At 46.0% G+C, this 24,701-nt stretch overlaps 1 protein-coding gene across 4 annotated transcripts in view; it reads left to right on the forward strand.

Annotated features, from left to right (window-relative positions):
- Positions 1-24,701, forward strand: part of KCNAB3 (potassium voltage-gated channel subfamily A regulatory beta subunit 3) — a 379,854-nt gene that overhangs the window by 322,339 nt on the left and 32,814 nt on the right. For all 4 annotated transcript variants that reach the window (XM_085636869.1, XM_085636867.1, XM_085636866.1 and 1 more), the window contains exons 9-11: positions 21,638-21,723; positions 22,337-22,457; positions 22,692-22,786. In XM_085636869.1, coding sequence (XP_085492995.1) covers positions 21,638-21,723; positions 22,337-22,457; positions 22,692-22,786 — 302 coding nt within the window. The remainder of the gene's footprint in view (positions 1-21,637; positions 21,724-22,336; positions 22,458-22,691; positions 22,787-24,701) is intronic.

Genomic DNA, 24,701 nt, shown 5'->3' on the forward strand with positions numbered 1-24,701 from the left:
TACCCCCGCACCCTTCCTCCGCCATTGTGATCTGGCGCATCCAGCCCACAGCAAGCCAACGCCGGCGTGCGGACATCGTTTAAATCCGCAACCCGCAAACCCCCTCAGATGCAGAAATGGCAGGTTCCCCGTCCCGCGGCAAGGGGCTGCGACAAAGGTGGGGGCGGCACGACCCCTGGCCAGGGTCACCGGCAAAGTGGCACACCCCAGGGCCCACAAGGATCTGCCATTCCCCTCCCCTACGGGCGTGCACCCCCCAAACCGCTGGCGTATGCCTGAGGGGGCGCATGATCCCCACCGGACTGGGGCTCTAGGGGCTAAAGCGGGCTAAACGCCACGGTGCTCGCACCCCCCCACCCATGGCAGTCGATGCCACAGGGCCCCGTTCAACCTGGTACTGCCCAGGGACAGGGCCGGGGTGGGGGGGGTCGGACAGGGACTCACCGTAGCGGCTCGAGGATAACGGGCGGCAGGACCTTCAATGCGGCGTGCGAGGCGATCAAGAGGTCGCCAGCATGGTGGGGGAGGGCTATATAGCCTCCCCCCAGAACAAAGAAGCCCCGGAAGTGAAGCCCCTCGCGTCACCACCGGGCAGGAAGAGGGGGGAACACCGACCGGAGTCCCTGCCCTCAAGAGGGGGGGGGGCGGGGAGGGGTGACCCTTGCCCAGGCAATACCAGGGCGCCGACCACTCTAGTGGCCCCCTGTCGGTGCCGCGGTCAGCGGCATTCGTTTTAACCAACTCTGGATCAGCACCAGCTGTTAGTGAATAATTGCGTCTTCGGAGGTCTTTACATTAAATGCATCGCTAAATGTATTACTGTTTTTATGTGGCATGTGCAATTAAATTTTATTTGTGTGAATTCTTTAGATAGTCACGAGAGAATGTAAATGTTCGCAAGACTTGTGCTGTGCTGCAAATCACCGAGCAAGCATATAGCATACGGACTTTTTTTGCAATGATTTGAAAAGATTACAGCGGTGTGTATGTCCATGGCAGCCAATTGTGATAATTAACGATGCACAAAAAAGTGTACATGACTGTCATCATGCACATACTGTATACTATAGGAGGAGTTCCTAGATGCGCCATGCGCACCCACTCTGACAGCAGTGTGTGACTTTAGGACGAGAAAACTGGGCAGCCGCGGGAAGCCACTGGAGTGGATGGGTCACCTGTGTGAACAACACTCGTCTCTGGCGGCAGCGGGGATGAGCTGCTGAGCCTGCTGATGGTGTGGTCAGCGTCCTGCTGACATCGGTGTGAAGCCCTCAGAGGCACACTCACTCTGTGAGCTGTGCCCTGGCAAAAGAATGATAAACAGACTCTGATTGGGTAGATGAACTGACCCATAAATGGCTGTCGCTTGAAGTCTCACATGAATTTAGTGCGGCCATTTTAGGGTCAGGCTATCCTAATCTGGAAAGGTACAAATTGTAGGGTGGCTATCTTAAAGTCAGTCACATAAAGCCCTGAACAAAACATAAAGTAAAGATTGTTGCAGTCAAAAACAAAACAAAAAATACGTTGCTTTCTGTGCACAGTCCACGTACGAGATAAGGAACTTAAGGTGTGATGATTCAATGTACTTTTGAGATGCAAAATAGTGTCCCATCCTATGCAAAGCACTCCCACAGAGAATAAATTGAACACCAAACAGCCAATAGTATAAAGAGGGAGAGAATTACTTTTCTGGGCTAGAGCCTACGCCTGTTCTGTATATTTTTGATAATTTGTAACAGCAGGTGCGCCTAAACGTTAAGCTTTCTGTCGTCAGATCTAAAACTTGATTGATCCCTGTTTGCTTTTCTCTGCCAGAGAGATCTATGCAGTCAAATTACATTTCACGAGCCTTCCTGTTCTACACGCTGAGATCTTCCATAGCGCCCAGTCCTGCTGTTTCCAAGCACTGCGAGACAAAGTGGAACAAAGCCAAGTGGCTAGAATGCCTTTGCTCAAACAAATACCCCGAATCTAAGTACTCTGGGGCAGATTTACAAGCCCCTTATGTCACTTTTACGCCGTCGGTGCGTCACTTTTGTGACGCAGCGGCAGCGTAAACCATGCACCACGTTGCGACTTATTTACAACGTTACGCATCTAGGCAGATGCGTCACGTTGTAAAGCCCTGCGCCACATGAAACCTGCGTTAGGTTTCATGTGGGCGTTCTGTCTCAGGGTGGGCGTTCCCTCGCAGGAAAGCCCCGTAAAACTGACGCAGTGAAATCTACAAGATTTCAGAGTCAGTTTTACGACGCTGCCGCGTCAAATCCTTACGAATGCTTGAAGCAGGCGTAAGGACTGACGCACCACGTTAAGTATGGGCGGCCACTGTGCATTGCAGGAGTTGCGTCGCACTTGCGACACGACTCCAGCAATGCGCTGCCTGTACGCCACAAGTTGCGTCACGCATCTGCCCCTCCTTGCACCATGGTGCGCCGCATTATAAATGCAACGCATCCGTGGTGGCGCAAGGGGGAGATTACGTGACGCATCTGTTCTGGCGCATCCCTGCTGATTTTCAGAGATGCGCCAGAAGTTCAACACTCCTGGCTAGGAAGTACATCTTGAGACTGGCTACTCAACTAATGAACTCGTGAATTCATGAAGGACAGTGTGCACTCGTGAGAATCTGCTAACTATGTGGCCTCAAGGCGCTTTATCTTGACAGAATTGAATGCTGTGGAGGCTCTGGCGCGAGCACTGCTCCCCGTTACTTGGTGTTTGGAGGCGGGAGAGGGGCCAGGGCGGGAGTGAACGGGGCTGTCATACCCTGGAACAGCACTGGGCCTGACAGAATCAGGCTAAAGCCAATTACACGATGTGACTGGGGCCCTGTCCCGGCAGGGAGGATGTGCTGCAGTCAGCAGAACACGCGGCCTCTCCCCCAACAACAGCCGTCCCCGGGGAAAGTGAGATATGGGCCTTCTATTATTAGATATCAGCGCCTTTAAAGAGGGTCGAGCTCCTGCCCAGGGAGTGCAGGCGAGGGAGGCGCTCAGCACGCGCAGCACCGAACAAACACACACAAGCAATGTGAGAGAAGTAGGAAGGCATGCTTGATACGACAGACAGAGGGTGACCAACTGGCATGGGGGCAACTTCAGGACGGGGAGTGTAAAAATTCAGGACAAAAATTCAGGACAGGAGGACAAAATTCAGGACAAAACTTCTGGACAAAGGGTAAGTTTTACAGACACATCAGTGGAGGTTGTGCAATAGTATGTAAGTAAGTAAATAGACAACCACTTAAGCACAAGTGAAAATAAGTTTATATTAGGTTGAAACAATCGTGTACTTCCCGGTTTTTCAATATGCACGCAGCTTTGATCAACTGGCATGTCTTTTTGTCGAATTTCATATGATAATAATTTATTTATATGGTTACAGCACTAGGTAGTCCAGTCTGATATTTTGTTTACAATTCATGGTCCTGAGCAGGCATATTTGGTGAGAGAAATGGTCGGGAAGATCTGCTCAGATAGACATTGTGAGATGTAAAGTGGTACGCATAAGATGCGACTAATGCATATGCAAACATATTCAACCATTTGCAAACCTATCCATCATGTATCCTTCCATCAGTCATTTCACTCATCTATTCCTCCATCCACCCTTTCACTCATCCATCCATTATCCAGCCATCCATCCTTTCACCCTATCTATCCGTTCACTCATCTGTCCATTCTTCCACCCATCCATCCATTCACTCATCCATCCATCCATTTACCATTTCACCCATCCAGCCACCCTTTCACTTACTCATCCTTCCACACATTCACCCTTTCAGTCATCCACACATCCATCCTCCCTTTATCTCTCCATCGACCCTTTCACTTAGCCATCCATCCTTCCTGCCATCCAGCCACCCATCCATCGATCTTCTCATCCACTCATGAATCCATCCATTGGCCCTATCACTCATCCATCCTTTCACTCATCCATCCATCCTTTCTCTCATCCATCTACCCTTTCACTTCTTCACTCATCTATCCAACCGTTTGCCCATGTACCCTCCCTTTCACTCACGCATCCATCCTTACATCCACCCTTTCACTTACTCATCCTTCCACACATTCACCCTTTCAGTCATCCACACATCCATCCTCCCTTTATCTCTCCATCGGCCCTTTCACTTAGCCATCCATCCTTCCTGCCATCCAGCCACCCATCCATCCATCTTCTCATCCACTCAGGAATCCATCCATTGGCCCTATCACTCATCCATCCTTTCACTCATCCATCCATCCTTTCTCTCATCCATCTACCCTTTCACTTCTTCACTCATCTATCCAACCGTTTGCCCATGTACCCTCCCTTTCACTCACGCATCCATCCTTACATCCACCCTTTCACTCATCTGTCCATCCATTGACCCTTTCACTTATCAATTCATCAATCCATCCATCATTTCACTCATCCAGCCACCCATCCTTTCTCTCATTATCAATCCATCCACCCTTTCATTCATCCATTCACCCTTTCACCAATCCATCCAGCCATCCACCCATCCCTTCACTTACTGACTCACCCACCTTTTCACATTAATTATGAGCTGAGCCTTTGTCTGCAGAGTTGCAGACAGAAGAGACCCATCAGGAACTCACCCCTCACTGTAGTTCCTAAAGTAAAGGGAGGGGTTCAAGATGCCCCTGCACATAGTCAATCTGAAACCTTGGAAGTCATGAGTCATGCATGATGAACAGTGCCAGGACGTGAGGTGACTGTGGCATGGTGTTGTTTCCAGGGCTTTAAGTGGGATGACAAAACTCCACTGTAATTAAGGGCGTAGCTTAAAACACCTAAGCTAAAATGTGTGCTATGCATAGTGTGCTGCCCCACTGGTATTTTGCTGCTTCTGTAATTGCATTCAGAAATATAATACAACAACAACAAGTAATGTTACACCTACAACAAGCCAGAACTATAGGCTTTGCCTATGGTTGTTAGTTGCATAAAATAAAAAAGCAGCAACCATGGCTTCGTTGAATGTAATATTGAAAATGCATCAGTTCTAAAATGATGAGACTGTAAAAGAACTATAACCCTTTTTTAAACTTCTTTAACCACCTTATTTTGATTAACTGGAGGCCGCGCAGCGGTAGAGAGAGCGACCCTTGACCCTGTCACCAGGCAGGTCACTCCAACCCGCAGCCTCCCTGTGTGACCTGAGCCAGCTGCTGCTGCCGCTCGTATTTGGTTTGTATCCCGCTTCTACTGCCTGCATTTTGCTCTACTGTATTGACTGTGCTTCTTCTGTTATTTTTCTGTTGTCCACCCTTGTGCCCCCATTTTTCCTTGTGCCCCCATTTTTCCTTGTGCCCCCATTTCTCCTTGTGTCCCCTTTTGTCTTCTGTGACCCCTGCTCGCTCCCCCCTTCGTGTTCCCGCCGCTGCATCCCCGCACCCCTGCAATCCCATTCACCACACCGCTCCCGCCTCCCAGCTGGCCCTCCCTCCCACATCCCCTCATATGGAGGCCGCACAGTGGCCGCGCCGAAGGCGCGCCTAAGGCATGCCTGTCTGTGCCGGTCCGCGCCTCGACCGCGCCCAACGCCAGGACCCCTGGCCCCCGCACACACCACGACGCCCGTCTCTGCTACGACTCCAGCACCCTCCACGCACTCAACGCCGGAGGATCACGCACCTGCTGCCTGGCCGCCCTGAAGCGCACCCAAGGACCCTTCTCCTGCCAGAACTTCAGCTTCACCAGCATCCGACCAGCCAACCCACCCACCGTAGAACCAAACTTCCTCAGATGCATCCTGCTCAACACCCGCTCTGCCCGCAAACACGCCGTCGAACTCTGGGACCTACTCGACACCAACGCCCCAGACGTCGCCTTCCTGACGGAGACCTGGCAGACCCCCTCCTCAGCACCCGACATTGCCATAGCCATCACGGAAGGCTACAAGATCACCCGCAAGGACCGCACCAACGGAGTAGGCGGAGGAATTGCCATCGTCCACAGAAACACTCTCAAAATCTCGACAGACGCCGACGACACCCTCAGCACCGCCGAACACCTGCACTTCCAGATCCACACCGACCCCAACACCACCCTCAGAGGCACCCTCATCTACAGACCCCCCGGACCCCGACCACATTTCAGCGACTCCATCGCCGACTTCATCAGCACACACGCCTTCACCTAAATGGACTACATCCTCCTTGGGGATCTGAACTTCCACCTCAAGTACAACAACGACTCCAACTCTTCCACCCTGATCGACATCCTCGCCAACCTCGGACTCAGACAACTCATCACAACTTCTACGCACTCCGCCGGCCACACGCTTGACCCCATCTTCTCAGCAAGCACCCACGTCTTCTTCAACCGCACCACCGAACTCCACTGGACCGACCACCGCTGCATCCACTTCACCTTCCGGAAGCCCACCACACACCACCGCACCCAGCAGAGGACTTGCCATAGTTGGAGCAAGGTCACCGAGGACCAGCTAACCACCACCCTAGCCCAGAACCCAACCGCAGACCCAACCGACCCCGAAGCCGCAGCCCGCAGCCTCAGACAATGGATCGATGACTGCGCCAACACCCTCGCCCGCTGAAGAAGCCCCCCAACACCCACACCAGCAAGAGAGCCAGCTGGTTCACCGAAGACCTCCAGGCCTCCAAGTGAACCTGCCGAAAACTAGAAAAAAACTGGACCCGCGAACGAACACCGGAAAGCTACACAGCCCACAGGAACACCACCCGCTGACACCACCACCTCATCAGATCCGCCAAAATGACCTCCTTCAAAGACCACCTAGAAAACAACACACACAACAGCAAAGAGCTCTTCAGCATCGTGAAGGAACTCTCCAACCCCAGCTCTAACACCAATGACATCTCACCGTCACAAGACCTGTGCGACTCGCTGGCCACCTTCTTCCATCGCAAGATCGCAGACATCCACGACAGCTTCGATGCCGTCACCACCCCGACAACCGCCGATACCCCCGCTCCCACGACCACCACCCGCACCAACCGCCTGCTCGCCTGGACCAACATCAACGACGACGACACCATCAAGATCATGAACACCGTCCACTCCGGATCCCCGGAAGACCCCTGCCCACACCACATCTTCAACAAAGCCAGCAGCACCATCGCACCCCACCTCCGGAAAACCATCAACATCTCCTTCGAGATAGCATCTTTCCCGGAGAGCTGGAAGCACAAAGAGATCAACGCCCTACTCAAGAAACCCAAGGCGGACCCCAAGGACCTCAAGAACTTCCGACCCCTCTCCCTGCTCCCGTTCCCGGCGAAGGTCATCGAAAAAGCCGTCAACAAACAACTGACCAGCTTCCTCGAAGAGAACAACATCCTGGACCTGTCCCAGTCTGGGTTCCATAGCAACCACAGCACCGAAACTGCCCTCATCGCTGCCACCGACGACATCAGGACCCTGCTCGACAACGGAGAAACCGCAGCCCTCATCCTTCTGGACCTGTCAGCCGCCTTCGACACGGTTTGCCACCGCACACTAAGAGCACGCCTCCACGATGCCGGAATCCAAGAGAATGCCCTGGACTGGACCACCTCCTTCCTCTCCGGCAGAACTCAGAGCATCCGCCTCCCCCCCTTCTGCTCCGAAGCCACCAAAATCATCTGCGGCGTACCCCAAGGCACATCCCTCAGCCCAACGTTGTTCAACGTCTACATGGCACCGCTCACCCACATCGCCCGACGGCACGACCTCAACATCATCTCCTACGCCGACGACACCCAGCTGACCCTTTCCCTCACCAATGACCCCCACAGCACCAAAACCAACCTCCACGAAGGAATGAAAGCCGTCGCCGACTGGATGAGAAACAGCCGACTGAAGCCAAACTCGGAGAAGACGGAGGTCCTCATCCTCGGATCCACCCCCTCGGCCTGTGACGACTCCTGGTGGCTGACTCAACTAGGAGCACTCCCTACACCCACCGATCACGCACGCAACCTAGGGGTCATCCTCAACTCCACCCTCTCCATGACGAAGCAGGTCAACGCCGTCTCCTCCTCCTGCTTCAACACCCTCCGCATGCTTCGCAGGATCTTCAAGTGGATCCCCACCGAAACTAGAAGGACGGTCACCCAGGCCCTCGTCAGCAGTAGACTGCACTACGGCAACGCACTCTACGCAGGAGCCCCGGCCAAACTCCTGAAATGCCTCCAACGTATCCAGAACGCCTCTGCACACCTGATCCTCGACATCCCTCGCCGCAGCCACATCACACCCCACCTGAGAGACCTGCTCTGGCTCCTCATCAACAAGAGGATAACCTTCAAGCTCCTCACCCACACACAGAAGGCACTCCACGACACCGGACCAGCGTATCTCAACAGCCGACTCAGCCTCTACACCCCCACCCGCCAGCTCCGCTCCGCAGACCGCGCCCTCGCCACCGTCCTCCGCATCCGAGGAGTGACCGCCGGTGGCAGATCATTCTCCCACCTCACCGCCAGGACGTGGAACACCCTCCCCATCCTCCTACGGCAGACCGAAGACCTCCTAACCTTCAGGAGACTCCTCAAGACCTGGCTCTTCAAACAGTAGCAGTGTTCCCCCCCCCCACCCCCAGCGCCTTGAGACCCTCACGGGTATGTAGTGCGCTTTACAAATGCTATGATTGATTGATTGATTGATTGATTAACTGGATTCTCTCGTAGCAGTTGGCATTTTCGTAATTTCTTCCTTCTGACAGGATGCCCTGCCCTAGACCGAGGCTGGAGGAGGCCCACCAAATGCTTTACCAGCCCAGACTGGCCCATTGTCATTCTGTATGTGCAATGAGCCACATACAGAATGACAATGGGTGGGGTGGGGCTGCTCTTGTGCTCAGAGTGCAAGGCGGCCCCATCAGAGCATTGAGGATTCTCACAGGGGAACAGTGCTGTTCCCGAAAGGCCAAAATTAAGGACAAAAGGTGTCCGTAAAAGGGATCATCACGGAATACGGACGTGAGATCCAAAATACGGATGGTTCGTGAAATTTACGGACAGTTGGTCACCCTATATATAGACAGGAAAATAGAAACATCAATAGAAACTCCCTCTCTCTCCCTCACGCACACTCTGGAGCATGCCTTGTCTACTACAGCTGCCCACCGAGGACAAAGTTGGTCACCTCCTTGTTTGTTTCCCAGTTTCAGAAAGTCACATTGCCTAATAGGGTGCTGCTTCTGTAAACCTAGTGGAAGTGGACAGAGGGGGTAAGCCAGGGTGCCAGGCACTAGAAGCGGTCAGCCAGCAGGCCAGTTCAAAGCCCAGCCAGACCTGTGAGTAGCTCTGTCCGAGGCTTTTCATGGGCCTGGGGCAGAGGTGTTTCACAGGCACGCTGCTTGACAACTGGCAGTCGCTGCCCCAGCCCAACATCCCTTTCAGGAGGACTCTGGCCTGACAGGGAGACCAGTTCTTCACCAGCTCACTTGGAGCCTTGTTACCAAAACGGAGCACTGGTGCAAATACCAGTGTAAAACAATGTAGTAATTGTAGGAAATTGTGAAGGCAAATTTTTGTAGAGTCCACATTACAGAAACGTTTGCACACCATGACAAAAATAAGACTATAGATTGTGGAGCGAAGAATGAAGGCAGCAAGAAGTAAATAAGTTAGAAAAAAGAAAGAAGACAGAAAGAAGGAAAGCAAGAAGGCAAAAATGAAGGAAAGCAAAAAATAAAGAAGGAAAACATGAGAGAAGTAGGGCAAAACAGGAAGAAAGAAGGAAAGAAATAAGGAAAAAAGGAAAAAAGAAAGAGCAAAGGAAAGATGGAAAATGAGAAAGAAAGAACAAAAAGGAAAAAAGGCAAGAAAGAAGCAATGAAGTCAAAAAAAGAGAAAATAAGAAGGAAAGAATGCAAAAACGAAAGAAGGAAAGAAAGAAGGGAAAACGTAATACAGGCAAGAAATAAACATGTAAAAAAGAAAATCAAAAAGAAAGAAAGAAAAAGGAAGAAGGCAAGAAAGATAGGAAAGAAGAAAACAATGAAGGTAAAAAAGAAAGATTGAAAGACAGAAAGAAGGAAACGAGGTAAAAAATAGAAAAGTAGGCAAAAACAGAATTAAAGGAAATAAAGAATGAAAGAAGTCAAAGGAGAAAGAAGAAAACATGCTGTTGTGGGCGGAAGAAAAATGTGAATGACACATCAACAGACCAACGGAAGAAGAGAGGTGTCTCAAAGCTCCTTTAAGTCAGTATATTTGAGTAAAATCAAAAGGTCTTGGCTAACACCAGACCTCAAAATGAATTATACAATTCAAAATCTTTATTTCGGTCATAGACCATAAAAGATAAGCAGTCCATAAAAACAAGAAATTGTTAAATTACATAAAAAGTGAGTACAATAAAGATTAGATTGATTGCAAGTTATTTCATTAAAAGAATAGATAAAAGATTAAAAGGTTAAGATATCATAAAAACAATACATTATACCGGCAAATTCGACAATGAATTATAGTTCAGAGAAAGGGCTTTTTTTTTAACCAAAATGTTAGACCCGGCCCTCGTAACATAGCCAGACCTGACCCCTGCACCTCACACCAGCCCCCGAGCCCACGGCCTAGCCGATCCTTCCCACCAGAGCACACACCCCCGACCCGGACTTCCCCGTCCGTGGCCTTCCTCCTTTCGGCCACACCGGGCCCACGTGCCCACTTCATGCACCAAGATGGCCGCCCGGCCCCAGCGCGACCCTGGCCTAGAGGCGCCACTCCGGCTGGAGGACATCGCGCTCCCCTTGGGATGAGAAAGGGAGGAGCAGTTTCCATCACACCTCTGCGCTTCCCTGGGAAGGTGGGTTTCGATCGACCCGCCGGCCTCCCCGAGGGTTGGCTCCACGCCTGCTGGGTGTCTGGGACTCCTCCCGACCCGGCCCTGAAAGGATCAAAGGACAATGGCAGGAAACCCCAACAAGCGACCCCCAGGTGACAAGACCCCTGCCTGCACAGACTCCGGACATCAAAGAGGAGTCACCCTATAACAAGGGGTGCCCTGGGACTGTTCGGCAGATTCGCCTTGGAAACACCTGAGCCCTGCTGAGTGACTCGCGGCTCCCTGAAGATCGTAAGACCTCCGAACTTGTGCTTGAGCCCTGCTGAGTGACTCGCGGCTCCCTGAAGATCGTAAGACCACCGAACTCGTGCTTGAGCCTTGCGGAGTGACTCGCGGCTCCCTGAAGATCGTAAGACCTCCGAACTTGTACCTGAGCCCTGCTGAGTGACTTGCGGCTCCCACAGACTCTCTTGGTCCCGCCGGACCCCACGACGACAAGCGTATTCCCCAGCTCGAGGATTGTGAGCTGTGCGCCGGGTACGCTCCTGCATCTGATCCATATCCCCAAAGACTGTCCCGCTACCTCCTACCCCCCCCTCCAAGACTCCACTTGTATATATTCGCCTTGCTGATCATAAAGATCCTACGACTCCGATCTGATAAAGATTTATTTCCTAAGAACTCTCGGTGTGGTGTCTCTTTGTCGTGTGGTGCCGAGTGTACGATCCTAGATACGAGATTTCTCCCCTGAGGAGTCTCCCGCCAGTGCCCGGCTACGATACCTCGAGGGTGGGTCTCAGGACAGCCAAGGCCCCCCTCCGGGCCCATCTGAGGTCGCCTTCTAACACAAAAAATTTTCTTAATAAAAATATTGTTATAGACTGGGAGAGGTTTGGGAAGCAAACTAGGAATGGTTGCAGGAAGCACTGTAAAATGGGCAGGGGGTAAGGGTGCAATAGAGGCAGTTGAGACTGGGCCTGGGAAGTGCCAAAAACAGAAAAAGACAAGGAGCGGTGGGGAAAGTATAGGGTTAGCTTGGAGGGAGGGATGAGGTTACAGGAGAGAAGCAGCACATGAGGGAGAGAGCTAGAAAACAAATGCACTATCATGGAGTACTAAAAGAAAAAGAAAAAAATGGTTCCCTAGATGTGAGCAGTGGAATAATACAAGTCAGCAAATCAAAAATGTGGTAATGAGGCTATGGTCCAGGGCGGAACAGACACAAGAAGAGGAAGGCAAGTCATTAAATAAGAAGCAAGGAAATGAGAGAGGTAATAAATCCAACCAATGATAAGCAATGGGTGTGATCTAAGCCCACCGTATGATTTGGTATGGTCTACACGAGGCCTTCGCCTACAAACAGCTAAAAGCTGTCTGGTAAGCTAGACCTAAAATAGAACAAAAGAAATCAGAGGAGACAAAGCCCACCATTTCAGCTTATCTGCACTGGAGTACAGATATCCCATCATCCAATTATCAACCCATTATGAGGGTGCAGTGGGCACACTGTTTTTGCGCTTCAGGGCAGATTGAATTAAGTGCTTGCTATGTTGTTTCCTTGGGCTATCAAAGAAATATGGACTCCATTTTGTGCCCCTGTGTTAGCTAATCAGGTCGAACTATAATGCACTCTATCTTCTTGAAATGTAATGTAACTTGGATTTATATAGCGCAAAACTGTCACCCTACGGGTATCCTGGCGCTGCAACTTACCCTGTTGTCAATCTGCAGAACGATAGCCTGTTCACTGGAATGGGGGAAGGCTCAATTTACTAATCCCTAGGGAAGAGCCATAGACGTTTCCTAAATGGGAGCAGAGATTTAATTTGTCTAATACTCAAGGGAAGATCATTCCAGAGTCTTGAGGCTGCTACACTGAAGGCTGTACCCCGCCGTCCTGATCTTCTTGACTCTGGTGGTATTTACCAGATTTACGCTTGAGGATCGAAGATTTCTCCCAGAGGTGTACCAAGTAAATTTCTCTTGCATGGATATTGGACCCAGACCATGTACTGCTCTGAACACAACACAAAGGGATTTGAAACGAATTCTCTCATTAATGGGTAATCAGTGGAGGTCCTTTAAAGCTAAAGTCGTTGAGGACCTGCGCTGCCTATCTAACGCCAATTTTGCTGCTATTGACTGGATCCTCTGTAACTTCAGTAGCACCGATTGCGGTGCTCCTAAATACAGAGAGTTACAATAATCCAACCTGCTCAGTATTATACTCCTCACCACTAGAGATCTAGTAGCGGCGGGCAGTAGCGGAAGGATCTGGCGTAGTGCTCTTATCAAGGAGAAACAAATAGCAGCTGTTTTGTTGTCTTGTGACTCCAGTTGTAGGTTGTCATCCATTAGAACCCCCATGGTTACGCACTGTTCTTGCTTTGGTCAGTGGTTTATCCATAGGGGTAAGTCGAAACTCGGAGGGAAAAGGTCGCGCAACTTTGGCCCTGGAGCAGTATACTATCTCCGTTTTATCTCCATGAAATTGTAAGGAGTTTTTCCTGAGCCAATTAGAAGTGTTGTGCATGGACTCCTGGAATTTATCCAGTGATACGGCTTGATTTCCTTCCAGAGAGAACACCAGTTGTGTATCATCTGCATAGTTGACTAGATCAATGCCAAAGGACTAGATAATTGGAATCAAAGGGCGCAGATAGATTAAATAGAATTGGGCTTATTGCTGAGCCCTGTGGCACCCCGTGTCGCACAGGAGTCTTAGGGGATGAAAAAGGTGGAATAGTTACCACCTGTTGCCTGCCCGTCTTTTCAGTCCGATGTTGTTTTCTTCTCTTCTTCTGTGGTTTTTTTTATAAAAGATTTACCAAAATGTTTTTAATTCCTTTTATAATGTCTTGTCATTTTAAGCAATGTGCCCTAGCTTGTAGCGTTTTACGCCAGCTTCCTGATGATGAGTCCTGCTTTTATGTTAGTTCATTTCTGCGAGTCGCTGTGTGGTCTCGCAGTTCTATGCACGCCAGATACATGTTTGCTGTCTTGCTGCCGTAATTTTGTGTGTGAGTTTTACCATGGTTTGGATGCACTGATTAGTTTTTCCTCACAATAATTTTGCACAGTAGTAATTACGTATGTATTTGACGATTTGTAGTGTTGGCTTCTGTGTACTTTTTTGGTTGCCTTGTCAGCCGTATAATTGAATTGAATTGAATAAAACAAACAATCTAATTTTGCCTTAGACGTAGTTCCATCTTTCACATTTGAAAAGTATATAAAATGTATATTTTTTTAATTCTTATTAGATCAACACCACAAACTAAAATGTGAAGTAAGGTTTGTACCATGTTTTCCCTGGCGCAAATACTGTTTGCAGCATTTCCTTTTACAAGCCAGTGCCTCTCTATCGCAGTTCAGTGTAATTTGCTGCTTTTTCAGGTGTAACATTGGCGTCTTGTTTTTAAGTGGAACATGACAGAAAATATTGTAAAGTTCATGTAGAAAAGAGGCGGGTAGTTAGAAATAATTAAATTGGGGCTGGCAATACCATCAAACTGCTAGGGCAGAGATTTTACTGCCCAACTATCTTTTAATAATCGATTAAGTAAACACTTCAACGCTTTCCCCAATGTTGGTTGACTTGGAGTGGGGATAGCAACTTTGACAGCTCCAGAGTTCAACACTTTCGGCAAATGTATTTTGTTTGGAGTTGGGACAGTAAATTTACCCCTCCCCCAGCGTCCAACACTTTTCCGAATGTGGCTTAGTTTGGAGAGGGTATAGTATAGCTGACTCCCTAGAGCATGGATACCCACAAACTTTCTCTCGAGGGCCAAATTTACTGTGTGTTTTGTGGCCAAGGGCCATACCAGTGTGGGCGGGGTCGGGGGCGGGCTAGAGCAAAAAAAAAACTGTGGCCACGAGGTTGAACACAGGCCCCTGCTGCGGAAGCATTAGTCCACTGAGCCACCAGACCTGGCATATACACACATCTCTCCATATCTCTCCATAACACTCTCTCTCTCTCTCTCTATCTGTCTTTGTCTCTGTCTTTGTCTCTCTCTGTCTGTCTCTGTCTGTCTCTATCTGTTGTCTCTATCTCTCTGTCTCGGTCTGTCTCTGTCTCAGTGTGTCTCTGTCTCGGTCTATTTGTCTGTCTCTGTCTCTCTGTCTCTATCTCTCTGTCTCTGTCTCAGTCAGTCTCTGTCTTGGTCTCTCTGTCTCTATCTCTCTGTCTCGGTCTGTCTCGGTCTGTCTCTGTCTGTCTTGGTCTGTCTCTGTCTGTCTCGGTCTGTCTGTCTGTCTGTCTCTGTCTCTGTCTCTCTCTGTCTGTCTGTCTCTGTCTCTATCTGTCTCTATATGTTTCTGTCTCTCTCTCTATCTGTCTCTCTCTCTCTATCTGACTCTCTCTCTATCTGTCTCTGTCTTTATCTCTATCTGTCTTTCTCTCTCTCTCTCTCTCTATCTATCTCAATCTATCTATCTATCTATCTCTATCTATCTCTCTCTCTATCTCTCTCTCTATCTGTCTTTCTCTCTCTCTGTCTTTGTCTCTATCTGTCTTTGTCTCCATCTGTCTCTCTCAGTCTCTATATCTGTATCTATCTCTGTTTCTATTTGTATTTGTCTCTATCTGTCCCTGTCTGTCCCTGTCTCTCTCTTTCTCTGTATCTATCTTTGCCTCTATCGATCTCTGTCTCTATCTGTCTCCGTCTCTATCTGTCTCTGTCTGTTTCTATCTGTCTCTCGCTCTCTCTCTCTGTGTCTCTAGCTCTGTCTCTCTCTTTGTCTCTATCAGTATTTGTCTCTATCTGTCTAAGTCTGTCTCTGTCTCTATCTCTGTCTCTATCTGTCTCCATCTGTCTTTGTCTCTTTTTCTGTCTGTCTCCATCTCTATCTCCGTCTCTATCTGTCGCTGTCACTATCTCTATCTCTGTCTCTATCTCTATCTCTGTCTATATCTTTGTCTCTATCTCTGTCTCTGTATCTATCTCTGTCTCTATCTGTCTCTGTCTCTATCTCTCTCTCTCTGTCTCTATTTGTCTTTGTCTCTATCTGTCTCTATCTTTCTTTGAATCCATCTGTCTCTATCTTTCTTTGTCGCTATCTGTCTCTATCTGTCTCTGTCTTTATCTGTTGTCTCTATGAGTCTCTATCTGTCTGTCTGTCTGTCTCTGTCTCTATCTGTCTGTGTCTGTCTGTCTCTCCCTGTCTGTCTCTATCTGTCTATATCTCTATCTGCTCTGCCTCTATCTGTCTCTGTCCAAACAGGAAGCTTCCCAAAAGGCCCTTTAAAAGTCAGCTGTGAAAGCGCTTACAGCTGACTTTTAAAGGGCCTTTTGGGAAGCTTTCCGATGGTGTCCTGACGTCACAGAGCCCGTCAGTAAACACAGAAGATGGCCACAGGAGCAGACATAGTGAATACCTATTTAATACGTATTCACTACCTATGCTCCTGCGGTCATCTTCTGTGTTTACTGGCACCTCACTGGAAACTAGGAACGGCAAGGTAAGGTCTGTGGGCCACCAATGAATGGCCTGCCAGGCCGCTGGTGGTCTACGGGCCGGACTACGAGTACCATGGCCCTAAAGACAACGCTTTCCTCAATTTTGCATGGTTTGAAGTGGAAATAGTAAATCTGACCCCAACAGAGTGCAACACTTTCCCCAGTATTGGTTAATTTGGGGTGGGAATAGTAAATCTGCTCCCCCAAATATAAGTTCATTTTTAAACATTTAGATGTCGTAAATTTCTTATATATCTGTATATTTGTCTGTAATTATTTTACATTGCCAATATTTAAAAAATACATTTATTCATGTAAATATTTTATTTTCATTCCATTATCAGATACATTGATGTTTATAAAAAAATATTGTAATTTTTTAGAATTGATTTTTTTTGTAAATTAAATATTTTCTGAATTAGAAGTTATATTATTTTTCATTAATTGAAAATGAATGTGTATATTTTTTAAATATAATGAGTATAATACAAATTCATTTTAATTATATGAAGTAAATTTTTAAAAAGTATTGCAACTTTTTAAAATGTTAAATTAATTATAATTAAATACATTTAATATATTTTTTAATATATATTCTAGAAATGTTACATTATGTTTGGGTGTTCAAAATACACTTTAATGTTCATTTTAGAAGTAAATATTCTTGTAATATACATTTTTGTTTTAGATATTTTTTACTTTTAATATTTATGCAATAGGATTCAATATTTTTGTTGCTTTAGTTATAAATATAGAGTTGCTTATATTAAGATTGCTATATTTCAACTTCAATATTATGATAGTTTGATGGTTTTGTAGTTGATATCCAGTGGTACAATGCAGAGATTTTAAGGTGTAAGAGTCTCTGTCATACCACATTATGGCACACAAAGATATCAATCAAGGTACCACAAGAACAAGTGCTGGTGTGCATGTAGAGAGTTAACATAACAATCTGTGGAGCAGAAAGAAAAAAGTTACTGTCTTGATGTGAAATAGGTCTGACTTTACACACTGCCCGAACAGATTAACTAGCTGAGGGAGCCAGGTTTCTCTTAATGGAGACCTTAGCTCACCTTTGGTAGCTTGGTCTGAGAAGCTAGGCAGGCCCAAGTGAGGCGTTGTTTGCAACTTTTTGAGACAACCATACAGTAAAAGAAATAACAAATTTTATAGTTCCAAACTAAGCGTATTGGAAAAAAACCCATAATAATTACTGAAAAAATGTCTTTGTGGATATCCAACTGGTACCCATGTTCTAAGTGAAGCAGTTCTGTTGAGTGAGCACGTTCAGAGCAAAGATTGGGTTCTGTACTGGGCAAACAGCATTATTTAGATCTTGGCGGATTGAATACTCCGTCACAAACGTGACGGATATCCCGTCCACTGTATTACGGTCTCCATTGGATATAATGGGATCATAACATGCGGACAGGATCTCTGTCACATTTGAGCTCAACCTAGCTGCTGCCTGCAGATATTTCTGCGTTTGAAAACCTTCTCTTTGTAAATAAACACTATGGGATCTAATTTAGATCTTGGCGAAGAGTAATACTCCGTCACAAACATGACGGATATCCCGTCCGCTGTATTACAGTCTCCATAGGATATAATGGGATCGAAATATGCGGACAGGATCTCTGTCACGTTTGTGACGGAGTATTACTCTTCGCCAAGATCTAAATTAGTCCCCATAGTGTTTATTTACAAAGAGAAGATTTTCAATGCAGAAAGTTCTGCAGGCAGCAGCTAGGTTGAGCTCCAAGACTTCAGATATGTTGTGTGGGAAACCAAAACAACTGAGCATACCTTGTCTAACAAAGCTGAGAGACGGACAAAGGGTCTTCCAGTGGCTTGCCTTCATCACTTCTTTTCTTACAGAGAGTACACATTTTCAGTCAGTATCAGTAAGTCTGTAGGGTGAGCACCAACAGTGATCAGGCTAAGGGCTACATGGGAGTAAGTAGCTGAAGGGCTAACAGGCCCTGAAGGAGCCCAGGCGGCACAATGAAGGAGCCTGGAAATGGGAGGCAGCAGTGAGGCAGGATGAGTGTAGTTCTCTGTTCTTCCAGGATCCCTCCTCCTATTTTTTATAGAACGCTACTCCTTCAAAATGCTTCAGGGCACTGTACATAATCTCTACAAATAGAATGCCAGTAGCTCATAAAAAGAATGAGTTACCCACAATAGAACAGAGTAAATTATAAACCGAAAGAGTAAAGTTACACCATGTCTCAGACTTCTTTAGTTTTCAGACTTTGACTGGGTAACTTTCTTTGGTGTGTGTTTGCTCCAGAAGGTTTTAGAGTTGATATCTGACTGTAGAAGTCAATTTGACCTAAAGGGGATGCAGGCTAGCTGTACCTTTATTCTGGCTTCCAGATGGAGCCAGTAAAGGTCTGTAAGGACAGGGGATATATGGTTATATGTTCTCATGCCAGGGATAAGCCTTGCTGCTGTGTGGAGGAAAGCTTTTACTGGGGTTAGTGAAGAATTAGACCTACCAACTAAACCGAATTCCTGCAGTCAGTTCTTGATAGTAGTAAGGACTGTATAGCCATTGGGCTGAAGGATGGCTTGATTATGTTCACAGAAGATTGAAAAAGGAGGGAGTTACCCCAGTGCTAGCCAAAGGGATGGGGTACAAATACGACAAAGACACAGACGTCCCTATATTCTAATGTAAAAGAGGACAAATACCTCACCCTGGACCAAGTGTCTATTTTGATGTATAACAATTCTAGCATAGATAAAGCTATTATCTTAAAAAAGACTAACGTCTCGCTGAAAATCAGATATCTATCTACACCCATATACAATATAATATAAAAAATGTACAGCACAAGAATTTCTCAACTTAGAATACAAAGTATATTAAAAAAATATTTATTAAAAGTGATTTACCACATATTCATTCGATGGATCTATTCCCATTCCTCCCAATATAAGTTGCAATCTAATTTCTTTCCACATATAGATAAAAACTCTAAAAACAGTTGACGCAGCAGTGATCATCAATATCTTAGTATGGTATCGCCAATGTTAAAACGCCGATGCCTGTTTCCCAAAATATATGTAATCAACACGGGATGGTACATTTGTTGTTGTGAATAGAGAAGTAGCCAGACAGAGATCTGTGCCGAGTTTTATCTCCAACTCCCTCATCCCCAATAGTACGGTGGCTCTAACGGACACAGAGAAAGGCGCTATTATTAAATTTGAAAGGCTCTACCATTGTGGCCTTTGAGGTGGCGAGAGGTTCTATCCCACACAGATTATGAAATTGGAACATAATCTAACTCATAAGAAGATCTGATGAAAACTTTTGTAGTCCTGAGGAAGGTGAAAATATCGAGGTGTCACCGAAACGCTGCGTCGACTGTTTTTAGAGTTTTTATCTATATGTGGAAAGAAATTAGGATGTAACCTATATATGGGAGGAATGTGAATAGATCCATTGAATGAATATGCGGTAAATCACTTTTAATAAATCTTTTTTTAATATACTTTTTATTCTAAGTTGAGAAATTCTTCTGCGCTACATTTTGTATATTATATTGTATATGGGTGTAGATAGATATCCGATTTTCAGCGAGACATTAGTCTTTTTTAAGATAATAGCTTTATCTATGCTAGAATAGTTATACATCAAAATAGACACTTGGTCCAGGGTGAGGTATTTGTCCACTTTTACATTAGAATATAGGGACGTCTGTGTCTTTGTCGTATTTGATTTTGTTCACACCATGAAGCATGGTCCTGTCTTTTGAGGCAATGTGGTCGATATATTCAGACATGGACAAAGACCTGTTGAGCCACATTCCAAAACATTTAACTTCCTTGAATAGTGAAAGTGTAAAGCCATCATTATTGAGTTTTGAAGGCAATCATTGTAAGGATGTGCATCCTGGGGTCTTCAGATTAGTATACATTCTGTTTTATCTTTGTTAAGTTTTAGGAGACGTGCGTTAATGCAGTCTTTTGCCAGTGCACTTATTGTGTGTATTTACACCGCTCGGCTGCACGCCTCCTACCTGGCTCAGAGGATCACTCTGCCAATCTCCTTCTCTTCCACCATGTGCACATCAGGCCAAGTTACATATTCATGTGGGTCTGGTCAGGGAAGTGTTTCCACAGTTCTTGGGGTATTTGCTAGGAGAGGAGCTCACACTAGAGGTTAGTACATTTCCAGTTTTCCTCAAGCAGTGAAGGAAGTGTTCTTTTCCACAGTCAGAAGGAAGATTTTTCTTATTCCCCTCCTCAATTCCTGCTCTTAGGAAAAGTGGGCTCTACATTTGTTCCTAAAGGTTGCTGCTGCTTTGTCATTTGAAAGTACCTCTAAACCAATGTTAACTGTCCCAAAAGTGCCCCTGCTCCTACCTTTTCAACAGTATGATTAAGTTCCTCTTCTCTCCTATTACCTTATGACAGAGAAAGGCTTTAGCAGGGACAAATCCAGCTTGTCCAAAGGCTTCCTTTGCAAGAAATAAGTATTACAAAACTTCAGTTCCATCCCTTAATAACTAAGCTAATCCTTGTCAACGACAAAGGCATTCCAGGACATTTTAGGAATACTTTCAGCAGGATAGTTGACAGATACTGAAGCCAATGAGTCTGGGAGAGATGCACAGGTGGAAAGCCTAAGGTGAAATCAGTCCTCTCACATTCATCTGCCAGGGACAGGGATGCTGCCTCTTCCCTCTGACCTCCTGGCTTTTAATAAAATGGCTTTGAATACCAGATGACAAGAAAGGGCAATTTGCATGAGGTAATATTATGTACTTTCATCAAAGACGGTGTAATTAATTCATTCAAAAAGTCTTGCTGGGAAAATACAAAATGTTACTTCACTGATATTTGAAATATGGTAAGACATAATAGAATTCTCTCTCGAGAATTAAGCATTTAAAACAAAAATACATGGACAATGTGAACATGAACTAGGTGTCTGCCACCAGGCCTGAAAAAATAATTTTGGATAAAATCCTATATTTTCCTATTAGGAGAGATAGAACTATATCACAGAAGACATTTGTAACTGATGGTTTGCACTTCTCCAATTAATGTTTAATGTATTCATTATTGATATTTGACATCTCTCACTAATGGCCTTTTGACCTGTCAAAGTAGGAGTCCAATCTAATGCTACTAGATGCTAAACTAAAAGGCTCAAGGGAACGCCATTTTAATAAAGCACGTGTGACTGAGATCTGGTCAATAAGCTTCAATCACAACGTAAATCAAAAAGATAATACCCTCAGGTAGATGGAACTCCTCATTGCATGATTGATGTTTATTGATTGCAAGAGCATGGTTTGATAGTGAACAGTGGTGACCGTTTGATTACCATACCTGAGATATCTGCAGCCTTTGTTTACTCCACCTTTCCCTGTTTTTTCCTGTAGAGATTGTACGTGCGATGACCTACGTGATCAACAAAGGCATGGCTATGTACTGGGGGACCTCCCGGTGGAGCGCGATGGAAATCATGGTGAGCAAAGGACCACGCTTTTTATATAAGTTAGGTACCATCAAAATCATATTGCCTTAGGTAGAACTGCCATCTATAACAGGTTAATGCATATACCAGGCTTTGCATAATGCCACATATGGCTGTGAAGCATCTTCAGAGCAGCACAAGAATGTCAAAAAGGTGAAAAAGAGCAATGAATAATACATATTTTTGACACTTTGGATAACGCACTTGTAAAAGTCTGTAATGCTATGTAATAGGTTTTACTATTACTGTGCGCAACTGTACTTATAAAAGTGGAACACTTGCAAATTCATAAAAAATATTTTAACAGGAGGCCTTGGATTGAAGGCTGTCTCTCCAGACCTAGCCAAACCAACCTAAACAAGATTAAAAATAGATAATAAATGGAGATACATGACAAATAATTTTTCTCATGATATTCTGAGACTGGGAAAGTTACAAGTCTCCTCTAGTTCTTGTGCCTAAGAGCCTGTTAGTGGCTCAGTCCACGTTAGGTGGAACTGCTGTGTGCATGTATCACAGCATGGTGCACACAGCATTGAATATGTGACAGAAATGGATTGCCACTTCTAATCTTGCAGTGTGCATCTATTCTGTCTCCCTGTAGGAGGCGTACTCCGTGGCTCGTCAGTTCAATCTCATCCCACCCGTGTGCGAGCAGGCCGAGTACCACATGTTCCAGCGCGAGAAGGTAGAAACACAGCTGCCTGAGTTGTACCACAAGATAGGTGAGTGAACTCAGAGGTGGAGCATTGACCATCCTTTGGGAGGAAGGAATGCAACTGAAGCAGGGAGAGAATGAGAAGGGTCATGCAGAGGAGGTCAGAGTTCAAAACAGAAGGGACACAGAAAAGGAGGCACATGCATTGACCTTCCTACTCCTCTGTACCTGCAGTTTGTTTACCCTTGTTGTACATCTTCCATTTCTCGATGTAGCCTCAATGCTGCTCTTTTGTTTGCAGGTGTAGGCTCTATGACATGGTCGCCTCTGGCATGTGGTCTGATCACGGGTAAATATGAGGAACGGGTTCCTGAGAATTCCAGAGCCTCCATCAAGGTAACCTGTTCCATACAACTGTTGCATGTCCCTGTTATCCACTCCCTGCTACCCACACCAGGCACAAGACTCAAGACTTTGAAGGGATACATCACTGGGACTCATGTTATCAGCCTGATCTTATTTATCTTCACCTAAATTCATGGCCAGTCCGTCTTACTTTTCTTTATTGAGTTGGTCATCTTCTGCTCCCATGTTCTGAGCAGACTTGTGGCACAGGACCCTGTAAAGTGAGGTGCACAGGTCCTTTAGCCTTGGTCCCTCCCATTCTTTGTAACTGCCTTACTCCCATGCAGCACCCTCTCATCCAGAGAACCAAGGGAATGGCCTGTCCGGCCTATGCTTTGAGAAGGCCCTATCAGCAGCTGTCTTGCTTGGCATATATTTGGACCCTGGATACTGCAAGACATTTTAATCTAGTGGGAGTTTATACCTGAGCACAGGTCCTAACATCACAAAAGTTTCCAAAAATATCTTCTACCTAAGCCCAAGGCTTTCTACCTTTAAATAGCTCAAAAGGATTGCTGTTTCCTTATGGCCAGGTAGGAAGCAGGATTCTAGCTCTGTCAGAAATGCAGCATGTATGACACAGGTCCGCCCCTCCAAGGGACTCCTGTTTTGCTTCAACATCCTTTTGGGTTTACACCTCAGTAGACCTACAGCTAAAATAGAATTATTGGCAAAAGGTACTCCCAGCTTCTAGAAGAGAGCTTTGATGCTCATAGGCATTTGCTATTAATTCACTCTGTTGTGAAGCTCTCTACTTTTCCCAGGCAATGAGAACCTCTTCAAATAGAAAAAAATGAGATGTGGTAACAGAGTCAACTGGTTGTGAAGAACACCTTGAACAAACTAGTAATGCATTATTGAAGGAAGACAAACATCTACACTTGTGGAAAGCATGTAGAAAAGTACATGTAGCTGCTGTCTATTTTAACATTTTTGGGAAAACCTCTCAAATGCTGCCTTGCCACTGCTGCATTCATCATGTATTTCCTTAAGGAGTAGTACACATTTGCTTGCAGTTTTGAGGGATGTAGGCAATATTTCTCATTTGTATGTCACAGCCAGCAAAAGTGGTGTATCCGGGACTGCTGGAATCTGAGTGTTCTTGACTATATTTGTTTTGGACACAAGCCTGGGATGTTTAGAGAGTCGAAAATCTGTTTCAGTTCTTTACATTTCTTACTCTTCAATACTTCACTTCAAACAACATCTCTTAAAGTTCCCATGTCAGGTCTCCAAGTTCTAAATCCAGAGATAGATTCCGAATAATGGACTGCATGTACAGCATCTGTCTCTTATCCAACTTCACTGGGTGTCTAAATGTCAGTGAATTAAATATTTAAATTCTCAGATGTCAACTATTCCTCTTTCAATATGTTTGACATTGTCTTCTCACCTTTCTTGTTTCTTTTGATTCTCTAATATTGTTCTGCACTGCCTCAGGTCTGAATCAAATGCTGAGACTTCCAAAACCCGCATGATTTAAGGCTAATCACTCTGCTTTTTGCTTTAATCCCAAGGCTGAGACCCCATGTTTTCCTCTGCAGCTTTCTGCTGTTGCTGCATCGTGCCTGGTCTCTGTTTGTAGTCGATATTCTGTATTTGACCCTTTGCTGCCAAATTTAGTTTCCTGCTTTTGCTTCCCAGGTTAACCTTGCATTTAGATTCTGGCAATATCAAAGTCCTGCAATCCAGTACTCACAGCCTTCCTTGGTTTGTTAGAATTTCTTCCCAGCTTTTTGCTTCTGCATCAATTCTGCACCCATGTGGTCTTCTATACGCGTCTTTAAGGAGCCTCCATTCCCTTGGTATTCGTGAATTGCTTGTCTGCAGTGTTTCCATGTTTTGTGTATCCTTCTGTGGTTCTTAGTCACTCTATAATCCACCTACTCTTTGTTCATCTGAAAGT

The sequence above is a fragment of the Triturus cristatus genome, chromosome 12 (assembly GCF_964204655.1).
Source record: "Triturus cristatus chromosome 12, aTriCri1.1, whole genome shotgun sequence".
In the NCBI taxonomy this organism is placed as follows: Eukaryota; Metazoa; Chordata; class Amphibia; order Caudata; family Salamandridae; genus Triturus; species Triturus cristatus.